The sequence below is a fragment of the Eublepharis macularius genome, chromosome 2 (assembly GCF_028583425.1).
Source record: "Eublepharis macularius isolate TG4126 chromosome 2, MPM_Emac_v1.0, whole genome shotgun sequence".
In the NCBI taxonomy this organism is placed as follows: domain Eukaryota; kingdom Metazoa; phylum Chordata; class Lepidosauria; order Squamata; family Eublepharidae; genus Eublepharis; species Eublepharis macularius.
Window position 1 is genome coordinate 149,446,667 of NC_072791.1, and position 17,089 is coordinate 149,463,755.

The 17,089-nt window shown below is 44.6% G+C and overlaps 1 protein-coding gene across 4 annotated transcripts in view; it reads left to right on the forward strand.

Annotated features, from left to right (window-relative positions):
- Positions 1-17,089, forward strand: part of TNKS1BP1 (tankyrase 1 binding protein 1) — a 37,989-nt gene that overhangs the window by 17,651 nt on the left and 3,249 nt on the right. For all 4 annotated transcript variants that reach the window (XM_054972231.1, XM_054972229.1, XM_054972232.1 and 1 more), the window contains 4 exons: positions 10,430-10,850; positions 11,944-12,085; positions 12,438-12,571; positions 12,851-13,011. In XM_054972231.1, the coding sequence (XP_054828206.1) occupies positions 10,430-10,850; positions 11,944-12,085; positions 12,438-12,571; positions 12,851-13,011 (858 nt within the window). The remainder of the gene's footprint in view (positions 1-10,429; positions 10,851-11,943; positions 12,086-12,437; positions 12,572-12,850; positions 13,012-17,089) is intronic.

Consider the following 17,089-nt stretch of genomic DNA (forward strand, 5'->3'; position numbering starts at 1 on the left):
CTGCTTGGAATAATTTTAGGTAGGTAGCCATGTTGGTCTGCAGTAGAACAGCAGGATTTGAGTCCAGTGGTACCTTAGAGACCAAGGGTGTAAGCTTTCAAGAGTCAGAGGTCTCTTCTTGGAATAAGGCTCTCAGATTCTTAGGTCTTTCTACTAGAGAGAGGCCACAAATTAAGGAGGCTGAAGGAATGCTGAAGCTTGCCAAAGTGCAGCTATAAACCTGCGATAGGACTACTTCAGATCTTCTTATAAAACGTTGTGTGGACAAGCAGAAATTAATAAGAGAAGCTTTAATCAGATTGAATTTTAAAAGGTGACCACTTCTAATGATATGAACTTTCTTCTTTGGAAATGTAGCCTTCAAGGATGGGCCTCTTTTTGGCTTTGAGCATTCAGTGCTTTTTGAAAATCTAGCCCCTGAGGCAGTGCCTAGGTTAGGGTTCCTTTGCCTGCCTCTGCTCATTCTTGTCGACATGATGGAATCACGTAACTGGCAAAGCAGATTTTTTTTTTTACAGTGGGAGAAAGCCTCACCAGGTGTCCTTTTCCTGACTTACACTGTCATCCTGTAGTACCCTAATGCCAATGTACAGCCTGGAAGGGTCATGGCTGGTCTCTTTGCAGAGAGGCCAACAGGAAGGACTTGAATATGACTTAACTCAGGCCACACACAGAGTTAATTTAAAGATGCAAATTGCACCTGAGGAGACCTGATATCATTCAGAAGATGTGGCATCCATAATGAACTCTGACATCTCACGTCTAACTCCCAAGATGTCTGAGAATTGTGTGCTAATAAAATTTCTTCTAGAGAGACTCTGTGGGTGTCTTGGTTCAGTTTCTCCATGAGCAGCTCTTTCAATTAGGCTGATTTATTCTCTGACCTTTTCTTTTTATATTTTGTTCAAATGAGTGTCTGGTTGTATAAATTTCTTGTTGGATAAGTTAAACTCAACACTGAATTGGCCTAAATATCCCATAGATTCAGAATTATTTGAGTTGCTAATTTCGTGTTTGAGTTGTTTGTTTCCCTAAGATCCCATTGGGGTTAATTTTCACTTTGCTGCTTCCTTTCCGGCTTTCTGGTGTCACTTCAGGATTTGAGTATTCCCTTCATTGGATGGCTACCTGTCTATTTTTTAAAAAAATCTAGACAGTACAGCAGTAAAAGGCTTGGTGAGAGCAATTTTTGTTCCAGACAGAATATAAGAGCAGTTGAAGAAAAGACCAAGCAGATTTTGTGTGTGGAAAGATGGCTGGGGAAGAAGAGAACAGATTGGCCAGGACAGTATTTCTCTTTCTTGGTACTCCTATCCTGGTGAGAGCCATAACTTGGCTCCCCTAGGGTTTGTGATCATGCTTCTATATGTGGGGACCTCATCTGTGGTTACAGAAAGATGACCCATGCTAGCATTTGCTCTGTATGTGATAACGGGAGAGCATTTTGGATGAGAAAACCTGTCCAAGCTAAGGTGGTCTCTTCCTAAACTACATAGAATCATAGAATCATAGAGTTGGAAGGGGCCATACAGACCATCTAGTCCAACCCCCTGCCCAGTGCAGGATCAGCCTAAAGCATCTCTGACAAGTATTCATCCAGCCTCTTCTTGAAAACTGCCAGTTAGGGGGAGCTCACCACCTCCCTAGGCAGCTGATTCCACTTTTGAACTACTGTGACAGTGAAAAAGTTTTTCCTAATATCCAGTCGGTACCTTTGTGCATGTAGTTTTAGCCCATTGCTTCGCGTCCTACCCTCTGCTGCCAACTGGAACAGCTCCCTGCCCTCCTCCAAATGACAGCCTTTCAAATATTTAAAGAGAGCAATCATGTCCCCCCTCAACCTCCTCTTCTCCAAACTAAACATTCCCAAGGCCCTCAGCCTTTCCTCGTAGGGCTCAGTCTCCAGACCCCTGATCATCCTCGTCGCTCTCCTCTGCACCCTCTCGATTTTGTCCACATCCTTTTTGAAGTGAGGCCTCCAGAACTGCACACAGTACTCCAGGCGTGGCCTGACCAAGGCAGTATAGAGAGGGGCTATGACCTCCTGCGATTTCGATGCTATGGCCCCTTTGATACAACCCAGGATTGAATTAGCCTTTTTTGCCACCTCATCACACTGACTGCTCATATTCAGTTTACAGTCCACTCTTACCCCAAGATCCCTTTCACATATACTACTTCCCAGAAGTGTATCCCCCATCCAGTATTTGTGCTTCTCATTTTTGTGGCCCAGATGTAATACTGTGCACTTGTCTTTGTTGAATTGCATCTTATTCACAGCTGCCCACTTCTCCAGAGTATTCAGGTCTTGTTGAATTTTAATTCTATCTTCTTGGGTGTTTGCTACCCCTCCCAATTTGGTATCATCAGCAAATTTAATGAGCAGCCCTTCCACTCCTTCATCCAGATCATTGATAAAAATATTGAAAAGTACCGGGCCCAAAACCGAGCCCTGCGGCACCCCACTGGACACCTCCCTCCAATCTGATGAAACGCTGTTGATCACCACTCTTTGAGTGCGGTCCTCCAACCAGTTCCCTATCCACCGAACTGTCCTATAGTCTACTCCACAGTCTTCCAGTTTGCCCATCAGAATGTCATGGGGGACCTTATCAAAAGCTTTACTGAAATCCAGATAAATCACGTCAACAGAGTTCTCCCGATTCAGTAAGCTGGTCACTCGATCAAAGAAGGAAACCAGGTTGGTCTGGCAGGATCTGTTAGGAACAAAACCATGCTGACTTCCCCGGATCACTGAGCGGTCCTTCAGATGCTTACAGATTGATCCCTTTAAAATCTGTTCTAATATCTTCCCAGCAACAGAAGTCAGACTGACTGGCCTGTAGTTTCCCGGGTCATCCTTCCTCCCTTTCTTAAAGATTGGGATAACATTCGCTCTTCTCCAATCTTGTGGCACATCCCCAGTCCTCCAGGAGGCCTTGAAGATGATGGACAGGGGTTCTGCAAGTTCTCTGGAAAGTTCTTTCAGCACTCTTGGGTGCACCCCATCCAGCCCAGGGGATTTGTATTCATCCAGTGCAGCCAGATGCCTCTCCACTACCTCTCTGTCAATGTCAATTAGCCACTCAGGTGTCCTGCCACATTTTCTACTATCTCTAGATGTGCCTGAGTTCTTCAGGGAGAAAACAGAGGCAAAAAAGTCATTAAGCCTGTCTGCTTTTTCTCTGTCCTGCATCAGAGTTTCTCCATCCACTCCCAACAGTGGTCCAATTGCCTCTTTTACCTTGTGTTTGCTTCTCACATATCTGTAGAAGTTTTTCTTGTTGTAGCGAGCCCTCCTGGCCAGACCCAGCTCGTACTGAGCTTTGGCCTCTCTGATGGCTGATCTGCAGTACCTAGTAACCCTCATATACTCCTCTTTAGAGGTCTGTCCTTCTCTCCATTTCCTGAACATTTCCTTTTCTCCCTTAGCTTATTCTGGAGCTCTCTGTGCATCCACATCGGTTTCTTGGAGCCCTTACCATGTTTCCGTCTTGCTGGAATAGTGAAGGCTTGAGCTTGGAAAAGCTTGTGTTTGAGAATGGCCCACCCTTCACTCGCTCCTTTTCCTTCCAGCACACTCCCCCATGGAATGACTCTCATCAAGCCTCTGAGTTCATCGAAGTTGGCCCTACGAAAATCTAACCTACGAACTTCCTTGGCTGCCCACAGCAACTGGAATTCAAGAAGGACATGGTCACATATATTTCTCCTCCAAGGCTGGCTGGATATTACGAGCTCATGAAGAGCCTTAATGGACTGAACCAGGAGGAATCTATTCCCATCAATGGCAGGCTGGGTGTCCATGCCCTGCTCTTTAATCTCAGAAAGGCAACATCATCCTCTTATTATTTTCCATAGCATCTGGGTATACTGTAATTGGACACAGAGGTTTGTGTAGATATCATTATAGCTGACAGCTGTTTATAGACCTATCCTTTGAGACTGACTCTTTTTAAAGGTCATATCAACATGTAAATACAACAAATACTTCAATACTTGCTTCTATTAGGGAAAAACAACTTCTGGAGAAAATGGCTTTCAGTGGAGAAGTGGGGGAAGGGGAGAATAGGTACTTAACCTGACAACCACCTTTCCCTTACAACTTAACTCCTTCTCCGTCAGTCAGATTTACCTTGGTTTTTTTCTTATGTTGATGTCGGGAAAACCCAGACTGAAACATACAATCTTACTCCTCTGTTTCTGACAGGAAAGAATTTCTTCAGGATGAATATTTCCAATTTATATGTGCACAATAACTTGTCATCGCAATTCTGAGTGGGATAGCGGCGCGTGTTTCCTTTATTCCCACAGTATGTTTTCAGCTGTTCCTGTCTAGATAGTTTGTTTCCTTAACTTTGACATTATGTATTCCTAAGAGCCTCAGGTAACTAGTTGGGACAGGGGGCGGGCTGGCAGTTGGTTGCTGGACTAGCTCAAGTGTCCTGCACAATACTTTGGGGAAAGCACATTTGCTTGGGGGCAAGTGTTTTATCACATGCCTTGAGGTTAGGTTCTTTTCCAAATGCAAAGAAGTGTGAATGACAAATGGGGACTTTGCAGAATATGGTGGCTCCTGTTAGCCTTTCTTTTTAAGTTGTATGTAGGCTGCCTCTGGTCAAAGTGGGCCAGTTCATCAAGTCTGCTTGATGAAAAAGTCAGCTTCCCTGTCTTTGATTTACCTTCCACTTTAAGAAGAATCACAGGGCATTTTATTGTATATGGAATAGTGTTTTAATGTTTATTTATAATGTTTTTATTGTTTTTAAACTGCATGTTACAAATTTTATGCTGTTACACTGTACTGAACCCATCTGATGGGGAGGGCAGTCTAGAAATGCAATAAATAAATAAAATAAATAAATAAAATCATTGTTGACATAAATCTTCCAAGCACCCAGAATAGAATTTTGGAGGCAGGATCTGTTACAAATTGGGATTGTTTGCATTTATATCCCACCCTTCTGAGGAACTCAGGATGGCATACAGGTAAGAGATGTAAAATTTCCAGACATTTTGAAGCCATGGAGGAAAACTGGAATATATACAGTACTTAATTTCTTGTCAAACCTAAACTTATTCTGCTGTTCTAACAACATAAAATGCATCATAGATAACTCTGCATAAAAAATTGAATGAACTGATGTATTTATGACATGTAAAAGAATAAATGCATTAGTTTTATAAGCAAAATTGCAGATATTTTCTAATAATGAGAGTTGTAAGCTTCTGTATACTTATATACCTTTAGCACATATATAAGTTGTTGCCATCTGAGAGGTAGGAGAAAAATAGAAGCTGAAAATAGAAAACAGATATTGTAAGGAGAAGAAAATGTGTTATTTTGATAGCAAGTCTCTTAAGTTGTTATAGGGCTACAAGCATATTCAATTACTCAATTACTAGGGCTGCCAAGTATGAGTTGGAAAATTCTTGGAGATTTTGAGGGTGGAACCTGGGAAGGGCAGGTTTTGGGGAGGGGAGGGAGTTCAGCAGGGTATAATGCCATGTAGTCCATCCTTCAAAGCAGCCATTTACTCTAGAGGATCTGATCTCTGTCGTCTGTAGTTCAGTTATCATTCCAGGAGGTCTTCCGGCACCACCTGGAGGCTGGCAACCTTATGAGTTAAACTTTATACAACTATAACCCTGAAGACATTGAATTCTTCAATACTGTATGAATTATAGTCAGGGCGCATTTTGAGGGGGAATGCGCGGGAATGCAGTTCTGGCAGTTCCCCAAAGAGGTCACATGACAGGTGGCCCTGCCCACCTGACTCTTGGCCATTTTGGGCCCGTTTCGGCCTGGATTGGGGTCGAAATGGCCCGGATTGGGCCTCTGATGGGTGGTGGATCACTTTCCCGCTCAGCAGCGGCCCGATCCTGACCATTTTGGACCCCCTTTCAGCCATTTTCAGCCCCCTTTTGCCATCTTGGGCCCAATTTCAGCCCTGAATGGCTAGGATTGTCCAAAACAGCCAGGATAGGTGATGTCAGGGGGTGTGGAATATGCAAATCAGTTATACTAATGACACACTTCCGGTGCTGGCAAGGGGCATGGCATATCCTAATGAGTTATGCTAATGAGTTATGCTAATGAATTCCTCCCGCTATTTTTCTTTGAAATGACCCCTGATTACAGTACATTAATTGCAAGTAAAATTAGTCACTTTTAAACAAGGAATATGTCTGAAAATGTACTGAATATGTCTAACATGTACATGGGAATTATTATCTAACGGTTTAGCTGATTTTCCATTAAAAATCTACATATTAAACATTTTGAGTAAAACCTTGTCTTAAAAAGCATTTCACTCATTCCAAAAGAGAAAATATTTTATAGGGTTCCCCCCCCCCCCATTTTTCTGTTGAATCGGGGGGAATTTTTTTTCTGGGCCAATGTCTCTATCTACTCTGTTCTGCTCTGCCTAAGTGCTGTGCAAACTTAGGTTTGTGGCTGAGGAGTATTTGAACCTGGGTCTCCCCAATCTGAATTCAGCACTGTAACCATGCTTTGCAGACTGTCTGTAAAATCAAAGAACTTTAACACATTAATGTACAGTCACATTTTAATACAATTTCTAGCCCTCTTAGTTGAAGTGTAAATGTGCTGCTGCCAGATTTCCTCATATTGGGTACATGACTTGTACAATGGGAGGAAATAAATTCTTTGAGTCCAAATAGGAAACTGGGAACTACTTTTTAATTATTTATATCCCGCTTTTCTCTCCAGTTTAAAACTCAAAGCAGCTTAAAACTTCATTCTCCTCTCCTCCATTCTCTCACAACAATGACCCTGTGAGGCAGGCCATGCTGTGAGTTTGTGATGGGCCCAAGGTCACCCAGTGATCTTCCATGCAACAAGCAAAAGGCTGCTTGTTGCATGAAATCCCCGCAGCGAATTGATGCCTATTTCCTTTGGTGCTGCTTGCATGCTTCCAGCCCTGTGGGAAGATGTCATCTGAGCAACTCCTTTGACCCTTTAGAAGAGTCACAGCATTTTGCAGTTGTCAAGGAGTGATTCTTCTCTTAGCAAGGGACCTTTCCATGGTTTCTCTTGTTCTTTCCTTCATATATCTGTGTTATTTCATATTTCCTTCATATTCCAGTGTTTTATGGTTTCACAATTTCTTCTTGTTACAGAATTCTGTATGGCTGAATTCTGCATTTCATTTTAGGGCTGCATTCTTGATTCCCTGGCCAGATTGTTCCCAGTAGCTGTCTATGCTGTGGTTGAATGTATATCTAGAGCAGGTTTGCGCATCTTGAAACCCATACAGCTGAAGGCAGAGCTCACTGTTTCAGACTGATCAAATTTCCTGTTTGTGTTGCCTGCATGAAGCTGTAAAGAGTAGACATGGGCACGAACAGCATTACGAACACAAAAAAGCCCACGAACAGCCTGTTCGGCTGTTTGCAAACAGGCTGTCTGTGAGGCCCCATTCCAAACGAACAGGTGGTTGTTGGAAGCCTCGTTCGTTGCTGTTCCTTGCTGTTCGTCAAGCCAGACAGTCTGGCACCTGCAATCAATTCCCATGGCAACTCAGGCAGGGATTGTCTGAACTCCTGTTGTTGCCCTGGAAACCCGGAATCAAAAAGGAGTTTAAATGCCCGTTTCCGTGCCGCTGCTCAGCAGCACAGAACGGGGCATTTAAACCCCTGAATCAGCTGCTCATCAGGGGCTTCCCCTACAAGTGGCTGAGTGCTGGCTGCCCCTCTCCTGGTGCAAGAGCAATGGGGAGAATCTCCCCGCCCCTCTTAGCACTAGGAGAGCCGGCATCGTGTGGCTGCTTCTGCCCGGTGCAAGAGGGACCGGGAGAATCTCCCTGCTTCGCTCGTATGGGGCAGGAGCAGCCCTGGGGCGCTAGCCCTGCCTGGTGCGAGCGGGACAGGGAGAATCTCCCTGCCCCACTCGCACAGGGCAGGAGCCACCCCAGGGTGCTGGCCCTGCCAGGTGCAAGTGGGACAGGGAGCATCTCCCTGCCCCACTCGCACCAGGCAGGAGCAGTCCTGGGGTACCGGCTCTGCCGGGTGCGAGCAGGACAGGGAGAATCTCCCTGCACTGCTCGCACCGAGCAGAAGAGGCCTGGCAGCACTGGGGCGGGGCAGGGTGGGTGAGGGCTGGGGTTGTTTAAAGGGCCCTGCCACTTGCAAGTGGCAGGACAGGGCCCTTTAAACTATCAGCTGGCAGGGGGAATCTCCCCCTGTTGCCTGCCAGCTGATAGTTTAAAGGGATCTTTAAAGGGCCAAGTAAGTGGATTAGAGGGGAGGGGGGCTAAGTGGGGGGTTGGGGGTGGGTGGGGGCTGCAGGCCCCCATGAACAATGCACAAACAAGGAAGTCCGAGAAGCCACAAACACAATGATATGACTTTATTGGTTCTATACCTTCAGAACCCACGTTAAAGGCACCATGTACAAACAAAAAGCCAGTGAGTCAATGCAAATGAAGCTCCTGACTGGAGTTGGCAACGGGCTGGCCGGCTGAGGCTTTAATCCCGTTTCGCACTATTTGCTTCCTCAAAAAGCCACGTTATGTCTGAAAACAACATAAGAGTGTCAAGTAAATTCATGTGATGTATCCAACCAGAATGTGCTCGTATACCCCACGAACAATGAACAACGAACATGTTCGTTACAGCATCATGTTCGTCAGTGTTCATTGTTCGTGGACGGAAATGAACCATGAACAGCGTGCTCGGTTCCCCCCCCCCCCCCCGCATTCATGCCCATGTCTAGTAAAGAGCCTGCAGGCTGGTTTGGTGTGTTCAGCTTGGTGGGTCCCAAGAGGTGCAGGCCTATCATAGATTGTATGGCCTTAAGATGTAGTGGTAGCTGCATGCACTTCAGTCTTCATCATTGTGATGTAGCCTTTTGCAGTGTGGAGATTTCATTGGTCTTGGTTTTACGGACATTGTACATGTTTCATTTCCCTCCAGTTTCATCTAAAGAAGCTTGCTGCTGCCTTAGGAGTATGTTAGCTAACACTTCCATCCTGAAGAAGTACACCTCAGGAAGATAGTTCAATGTGATTCTTCTGAACATGTTGATCCATGGTTTAGTCTATGATGTGGTTCTTACATCCAACTATAGGCATTTGCACTGCTTTCTTATTGATAATCAAAGCCATTGGGGTGGGGACTAGAGGTACGTGACTCGAGGGGCCTAGAAAGGCAAGCAAGGCAGCACTCTTGTGCAGCTGTAAAATCAGCAGTACTCTACCAAACCCCCTCCCCCCTCAAATCCTTGATCTCATAGGTATTGGGTATTCTTGCATACCTAAGGAGTATTGTCCTTGAGTATTCTTGCATACCCAAGGAGGAGTGGGTAGTTGGATCCTCCTCGGTCTTCACTTGCTTTAAATGCTCATGTGACAATGATGACATCCCTTCACCTGTTGAAGCTGGGGCCTAGACTGCTTTAGCTTGTTTTCATGTGATTATAGGGTTATGTTATGGTGGTGTGAAGAGGGGCACAGATGGGATTTTTGTCTGGGATTTGTGATACTGTTCATGGGATCTGTTTGATAGTAGGCTTGAATCCTCTACATGTATGGGACAAGAGTAGGCAACTCCCAGAATCAATATGTAGCAAGTAGAACAATACTCGGGAGGAACAAAAATAATAACTGTTATAGTAAAGTCTATTATCACAAATATTTACAATGGCAACAAGCTCCAAAACTTATATGGATTACAATGGATCATACAAAACACAGTTACAGCAGGCAGATCCTATCTGCAAACATAATATACACAGCAAAGTAGTTTTCTTATGTATTTTGAATGTCCAGAAAATGAATATGCACAAAAGGATTCTTAAAGGTGCAGGATGTCTCAGAAATGAGGACATGCAAGGTGGATGTTCCACAGGTAAATTCTTCGATAGTTCAGCAAAGATAGTCAGATCACACCCGATCCGGGGCCGGCTAATTACCGCAGATTTCGTGCCCTTGCTTCCTCAGGGGCGTGATTCTTAAGAATGACGTTAATTCTGAAATTTACTGCAAACAATTCCAAACATCTGTTGCATGTAAGGCATTATTCTTTAGCGTGCAAAATATTTCTCTGCAACATACGTAAGCTGCTTCTTCAATTTATAAACATGCACTTCTGAGACCTTGGAACTGGCGGCAGTGAATTCTCATGGGATTTTTGTCTGGGATTTGTGATACTGTTCATGGGATCTGTTTGATAGTAGGCTTGAATCCTCTACGTGGCATTGTCTATTCTTTTGTCTCTGTAACCCCAAGTCTCTTTTTGACTGATCTGCCCACTTCTTCACATCCCTTTGTTTGTCTTACAATTAGCACAAAGTATTTCTAAAGGAACTGTCTAGTCAATTTGGAGATTCATTTGGGAGGAAAGGATGTTGAGACCCTGCTGAAGAGGGTAATGGGAAGAATCTCACACTACCTTTCTTTATCTCAAGCCCAAGCAGAGAGTCCCATAGTGAACGATTGTCCAGCCCGAGCCACCTGCTAGAAGCGATGGTTGCCAACAAGGCTGTCGAGGAGGTGGCTCAACAGAAGAGACCTACTTCCTCCCATAGTTGCTATTCAGCAGACGAAAAGGCACTGAGCAGCTTTCCTGATGAACAGGTGACTGCAACTGAAAAGACTAGGGCCTCTCTTGTCTCAGTGGAGGTAAAAGATGATGAAAAGTTTTGGTCCAATGGGGATAGTGGTATCAGCCAGTTGGATAGTAGCAACTGCAGTCAACCACCTCTGGAAGCAAGGCAGCTGAGTCATCTGGAGCAAAATGGAAGCCAACCAGCACGACCTATATCCCAGGAGGGCCATGTTACAGATGGAGCTGAAGCATCATTGGGAGAAACTTTCCTCTTCTTAATGGTAAGCACTTGACTAGGACATTCTGAGAAATTTGAGACACCCCTTCCCCACACTCCCTGCAGATAAACGAGTACGAGAGCGTGAGACCTTGAGGGACCTTTGCTATATATTTGAAATGCACTGTTGTCTTCCTAATGCCGCCTCTTTCTGAACTAGAGCCCTTTTGACAAAACTCTGTGCCATGTGCAGAGCAAGCCCTCTCCCACCCTCCTGAATTTTGGTTGTTGATTATAATGATATTGCAGGTTTTATGACTTGGTTCACAATTGCTCCCCCTCAAAATGTGAACTTGTGCTTTCTTGGTAAAGCGGTTCTAGGCTGGCAAACAATGGAGGGGTGGATTGGGTAAAAAAATATTAATCTTCCTAATATTGCCATTTCAGCCAATTATGTGCCTTAATAACTTGAATGGAATGTTCCACTCCCCTGCCCAGATTCACATTTTTGTCTCTCACTCTACTTGCAGTAAAGGGGGAGAGTTATAGCCATACATGCTGAATCTGTCCAGAGGCCATGCCACACATATCTGTCATGTAGATGTACAAGCAGAACTAGCATGTTCAAACTGTAGGAAGCCCCTTCTACACTTCTGGCTTGGGTGACACCACAGGGCAAGGCAGGCAGACTGGCAAGGACCAAATTGGTTGAAAGGTTCCTAAACGCTTTCCTGTTTTCTTGAAGCCCTCACAGTTCTCCTCATTAATTTTCTAGTGGCTGGGTTTGTTTGTTTTCTTCCTTGCATAGTTATATTTTTTGTGTACGTTTCTGAATTTGAAAAACACTGAAAAGAAAATATTTAGGTATGGTATGGAAAGAAGCAATCAAAAGAAAATCAAAAGAAAATTGACAAGTAAAAACCATATTTTGGGGTATCATTTATCATGTCAGCTGGATGGGATTAATTGGCATTGGTGTACATTTGGCATGGTTCTGCAGGTTGAATTTCTTTGTAATATATATGGAATAGTCTTCAGTACTGCTCCTGAAAGAGTAGAAACTAAAAGGGATCTATGTGGAGTATTACGGGGAATCTGTGGATGGCTTGTTTTTGCTGTTCTGAACTCTTCTTTCCTTCCTTCCTTCCTTCCTTCAGGATACTGAGGTCCTTGACAGCACTGCATATCGTGATCGGGCTAACTTGGGCCGTAAGCGAGGTCATCGGGCACCAGCCACTCGATCTGGAGGTGCCCTTTCAGAGAGTGATAGGGACAGCTGGATGTTCAAAGATTCCACAGGTGGGATGGAATGCTGCAAGCTGGGTCTGGCATGTGGTTCACATACGACATCCTTTGGTGCATTAATAATGTTGGTATTTGTCACATGTATTGCATATGCATGGGAGGCAGTCTTGTTTGTTGACACCTTTTCATCAAAAGAGGCTCCAGACAATGTTCATGGTTGGCTGTGGCGAAGATTTTTGGCAGGATTCTTCTAAGTGGCATGTTGTTGGTGTGTTCTAGGTGCTGCACTTCAGGTTGTTTCTTTCATTTTGCTGTACTGGGGAGTTGGTATGAATTGTGATGTATTGCATAGCATTAGCATAAATTCCACTGTGTTATGATACTGTCTGTTTGGTCTCCTTTTTAGAGCCTCAAGTAGCTCCTGCTGTCTCTGATGAAGAAGCTCCTGAGGAGCCAAAGAGCAGACGGCCCCGAAATTCTCCATTGTCCAAGGGGGTGAAGGTGCCCCTATTCCCAGTCCTCAACCCCTCAGCACTGAAGGTAGGATCTGATGAAGCTGGCTGGAAGTAGCATAAGGAATGACACCATGAGAACAAATGAGTTAGCTTGTTGGTTGGAAATTGGAATGTTCCAATTACTGATGGTGCTGGTGGTGAGAGGAGTAAACATCTGATTTCTTGGCACTCTTGATAAAAGGAATGGCATGAGGCAAATGTAAAGGAAAGTAGAAGGTTGTCAGTAAGCACGGAAGATAGAGATACAGAGCTGCTGTAGGTAAATGTTAAGGCTTGCTCATAGTTCTGTTATCCTTGTTCCCAGGCCAAACTCCGAGGCCGAAACCGTTCTGCGGAGGAAGGGGATTCACAAAGCGAGGCCAAGCAGAGTCCTGCCAAGGAGGCCCACGTACAACGCTCTAAATCATGCAAGATTGCCAGTGGAAAGCCTTTGGTGCTGCCACCCAAGCCAGAGAAAATCTCAGGGTAGGGGTGTGATGGTGAAGGAGACAATGGAAAGTGACACTTGATGATATGCCTGTCCTGCTGTCCTTTTTTGGGGGGAGGGGGTTTCCTGGGTCAATGTTGTTGTTTTTAGAAGTTTCTGAAGGGAACTGGAAGTTCTGTATGTGTGTGTGTGTGTGTGTGTGTGTGTGTGTGTGTGTGTGTGTGTGTTGTATATAGCTGTTTGGAGCAAGAGATGTTAGATGAAAACATGTTTGTTTTTGTGCTTGCTTAGATAATCTTTTCTCCCCAGTGGGGACCCATGTGGTTCACACCATCCTTCTCCCCTCTTCTATTTTATCCTCACAACAACCCTGTGATGTAGGTTAAGTGACTGGCACAAGATCACTCAGCTACCTTTCATGGCAGATTAGGGACTCAAGCCTGGGTGTCCCAGATACTATTCGGGCAAAATACCCACTATATAATTTGACTCTGCAGGATAGTTAGGGGTGTGAGATCTTGATCTTGAAACTGGCAAAATAGCCAGATTTATGACAATCTGGCATAATCCACCCGTGCTGGTTACCCAGAATGAGCCCTGGAATAAATCTGGGTAGCCAGACTGCTGTGCTGAATTATCTGGCAGGCACCACAGGCATTTGCAGCAGAGACAAGCATCTCAGAATGAGCAGGAGAGCAGCAAGAGGCTGGCAAGGTGGGAGAGGAGGTAGCAGGCAGAGTGGATTTGTATCTCATTGTGCTCCTCCCCCATGCTGGAGCTCCAAAAGAGTCCTTCAAGCCACTGCTGCCTTCCTTTAAACTCTGTGGCTTGACAAGCTCCCCCAACCCTTCTTTAGTAAAGGGATTCTTGGGATTCTCAGGTTTGACATTGGGTCCCTTGTTTCAGTTTGGTACTGTTGGGCATTGTTGGTTAAGCTTGCGAGGGAGTTAATGTTGAACTAGAGACGGGGTGGGGGGCAAGATGTGGAGTTTAAAAACACGATGGGCATATTTTTAAATAAAGGACACCATACCATTTACGTAAAAATTAAAAAGCATGGGAGCCAATAAACAACTTTGTTTTACTTCTTTCGCAAGATTAATATGGTTAGTAAGCTGACCCTCTGGACCATAGCGTATTTGTGCATAAGGCTCCTCATATAATTTAAAGATAGCCATAGAAGTCTTTTATCTATTGTGAAATTATTTAATTTGGTTTACAAACGTGATCTAGGGATAGAATCAAAGAAAGCTCTAAGATCCATAAATGCAACATAAAGACAGTTGCCTGCCTTAGATGAATATTTCTTGGCTAAATAATAAAGAACAAGACAGTGGTTCAAGGGAGAAGCACCTTTCCTGAATCCTGCTTGCTCGGGATAAAGGATCACATCAGCTTCCAGCCAGGTCAATAACTCAGAATGGAGAAAAGCTGCATATATTTTACCCAAGGATGAAAGAAGACTAATTGGCCAATAATTAGTTGGATCATTCCTTGGGCCTTTTTTATATTTATTTTATTTATTTATTTCAGATATGTATTCTGCCCTCCCTGCGAGCGGGCTCAGGGCTGACAACAACATATTAAAAATACAGTTAAAAATTCATATACATTAAAAATAACACATTTAAAACAGGACGGTGGACAGCCTTCACAGGGAGGGTTAAGATTTATACACCCCTTTTTCCAGGCCAGCGGAGGCCCAGCATCAGCCATATGCCTGGCGGAACAACTCTGTCTTGCAGGCCCGGTGAAAAGATAGCAGACAGAGCGTTCCACCAGATGGGAGCCAGGACCGAAAAGGCCCTGGCTCTAGTCGAGGCTAGGCGGGCCTCCTTGGGGCCAGGGACCACCAACAGCTGTTTGTTCCCTGATCGGAGTGTCCTCTGGGGAATATGTGGGGAGAGATGGTCCTGTAGATATGCTGGTCCGAGTCTGCACAGAGCCTTATAGGTCAATACCAGAACCTTTAATCTGATCCGGTACTCCACTGGCAACCAATGCAGCTCGTGTAAGAACGGTGTTATATGTGCCTTATTTGGCATCTTGTAATAATATGCGCTGCTGCATTTTGTACCAGTTCTAATTTTCGGGTCTGGCTCAAGGGCAGCCCCGCGTAGAGCGAGTTACAATAATCTAGCCTAGAGATGACCGTTGCTTGGATCACTGTAGCTAAGTCACGGGTTGACAAGTAAGGGAAAAGTTGCCTAGTCAGCCACAGAGGGAAAAAAGAGGACCTGACAACCGCTGTGACCTGTGCCTCCATTTTCAGGGAGGCATCCATGATCACCCCCAGGCTCTTAACCCTCGGAACTGGTACTAACGGTGCCCCATCGAGGGCTGGGAGCCGGAGTCCCGAACCTAATCCCCCGTGGCTCAAGTACAGGACCTCCATCTTCGTTGGGTTCAGTTTCAGCCGACTCTGCCTCAACCAACCAGTCACGGCTGCAAAAGCATGTTCCTGGACATCTGGGGCTGAGTTGGGCTGCCTGTCCATCATCAGATACAACTGGGTGTCATCTGCATATCGATGACACCCAAGTCCGAAACTTCGCACCAACTGGGAAAGGGGGCGTATATAGATGTTAAACAATAATGGGGAGAGTATTGTTCCCTGTGGGACCCCGCACACCAAAGGGTGGCAGGATGACAATTTCTCCCCAAGCACCACCCTCTGTCCCTGACCATGGAGAGAAGAGACAAGCCACTGTAAGGCAGTCTCTCGTATCCCCACATTGGCAAGGCGCCGATGTGGGGATATATTGGCACAATTATAGCATACTTCCAAGAGACTGTCATAGTTCCTGTTTTATTAATTTAGGTGAATAAAGGGGCCAAAATATTGCTCCATCAAACAGAATTTGATTTCAATAAATCAACTGGAATCAGATTTGGTTAGGGTTACCAGGTCTCCCTACCCTCCTGGTGGGAGGAAGGGGGGGAAATCTGGCTCTTACCTTTTCTTCTTTCTTTCTTACCGTGGCCCCACGGTGATGTCTCCTCTGGTGATGGCACTTCTGGTGATGTCACCTAGCAGTCACAGGGGGTGTACCTGCTTCATAGCAGGCTGATTTGGGCCTTCAAATGGGATCCCTAGATCCAGTCCAGATGCTTTACCTGAGCGCATTTGTCTAATCAGTTAACTGATTTTTGGCCCCCAGGTTTTCCAGAGACTGAATCAATTGATTAATCAGTTAAAGGGGACTAATCAGTTAAAGGGAGTTCAGTTTAAACAGGTTGAAAAAGTCAACGCTAAATGTCTCTCTAAAAGTAGAACTAAAATACTTCTCCCAAGTTGTAGAGGTAATACATTCAGATGAGAATTGGACCTGGATTTCAGAGGTGCCCGATTTTTTTCTCTCTGAAACCTGGACCCAGATTATCTGCCCCCCCTCCTAGAAACTATGGCATCTTCCATACTGTTGCCTCAGTCTGGTTTTTCCTTGCCTCTCAGGAGCCTCTGATCATAATGTGTTTGGGACAATCATGCTACACTGCATGGTTTTTATGTGAAAATTCCCCATGTGTGTGTGTCTTACCTTCCTGTTCACTTTTTTCATTTGTGTATATGTGCTTGCACTGTTGCATTGTTGCGGTGGAGTAATCTATCAAAACCATTCCGTTTGTGCATACGCTGTATTACCTTGTTGCTTAATCAGTTACTGCTGCCAAAGCCCACCTGTGAATTGTACCTTGTGCACATTTATATGGCCTTTGATTGGTTATCTGCTTTCCCATGTTTGGTTGTTTTGACTGGTTGTGTTGTCCTTCTTTCCCTTTTTGAATTATCTGCAGTAGCTAAAGAATTTAGTATAGTTATGATCATGGCCAATCTCAGGACTAAGGGGATGTTGCTTTGGAAAGTTATTGCTGAGGTCCTTCAAAAGACCCTTATACTGTTTTGTTATCCCATTCTGTCAATCAATAAAGAATGTTGCTGTGTTTATACTCCTTATATCAAGATCACATTCATTATTACTGTGCACAAATTTTGTTCACAGAAAGTGTGAACAAATGCTTTTGTAACTATATTCTGGTTTGTGAATTGTTACTTGTGAACTTGTGATTAGACCCACTGCTTTTTTTCAAAAAAGGTATTGGTAGCCATACATGAAT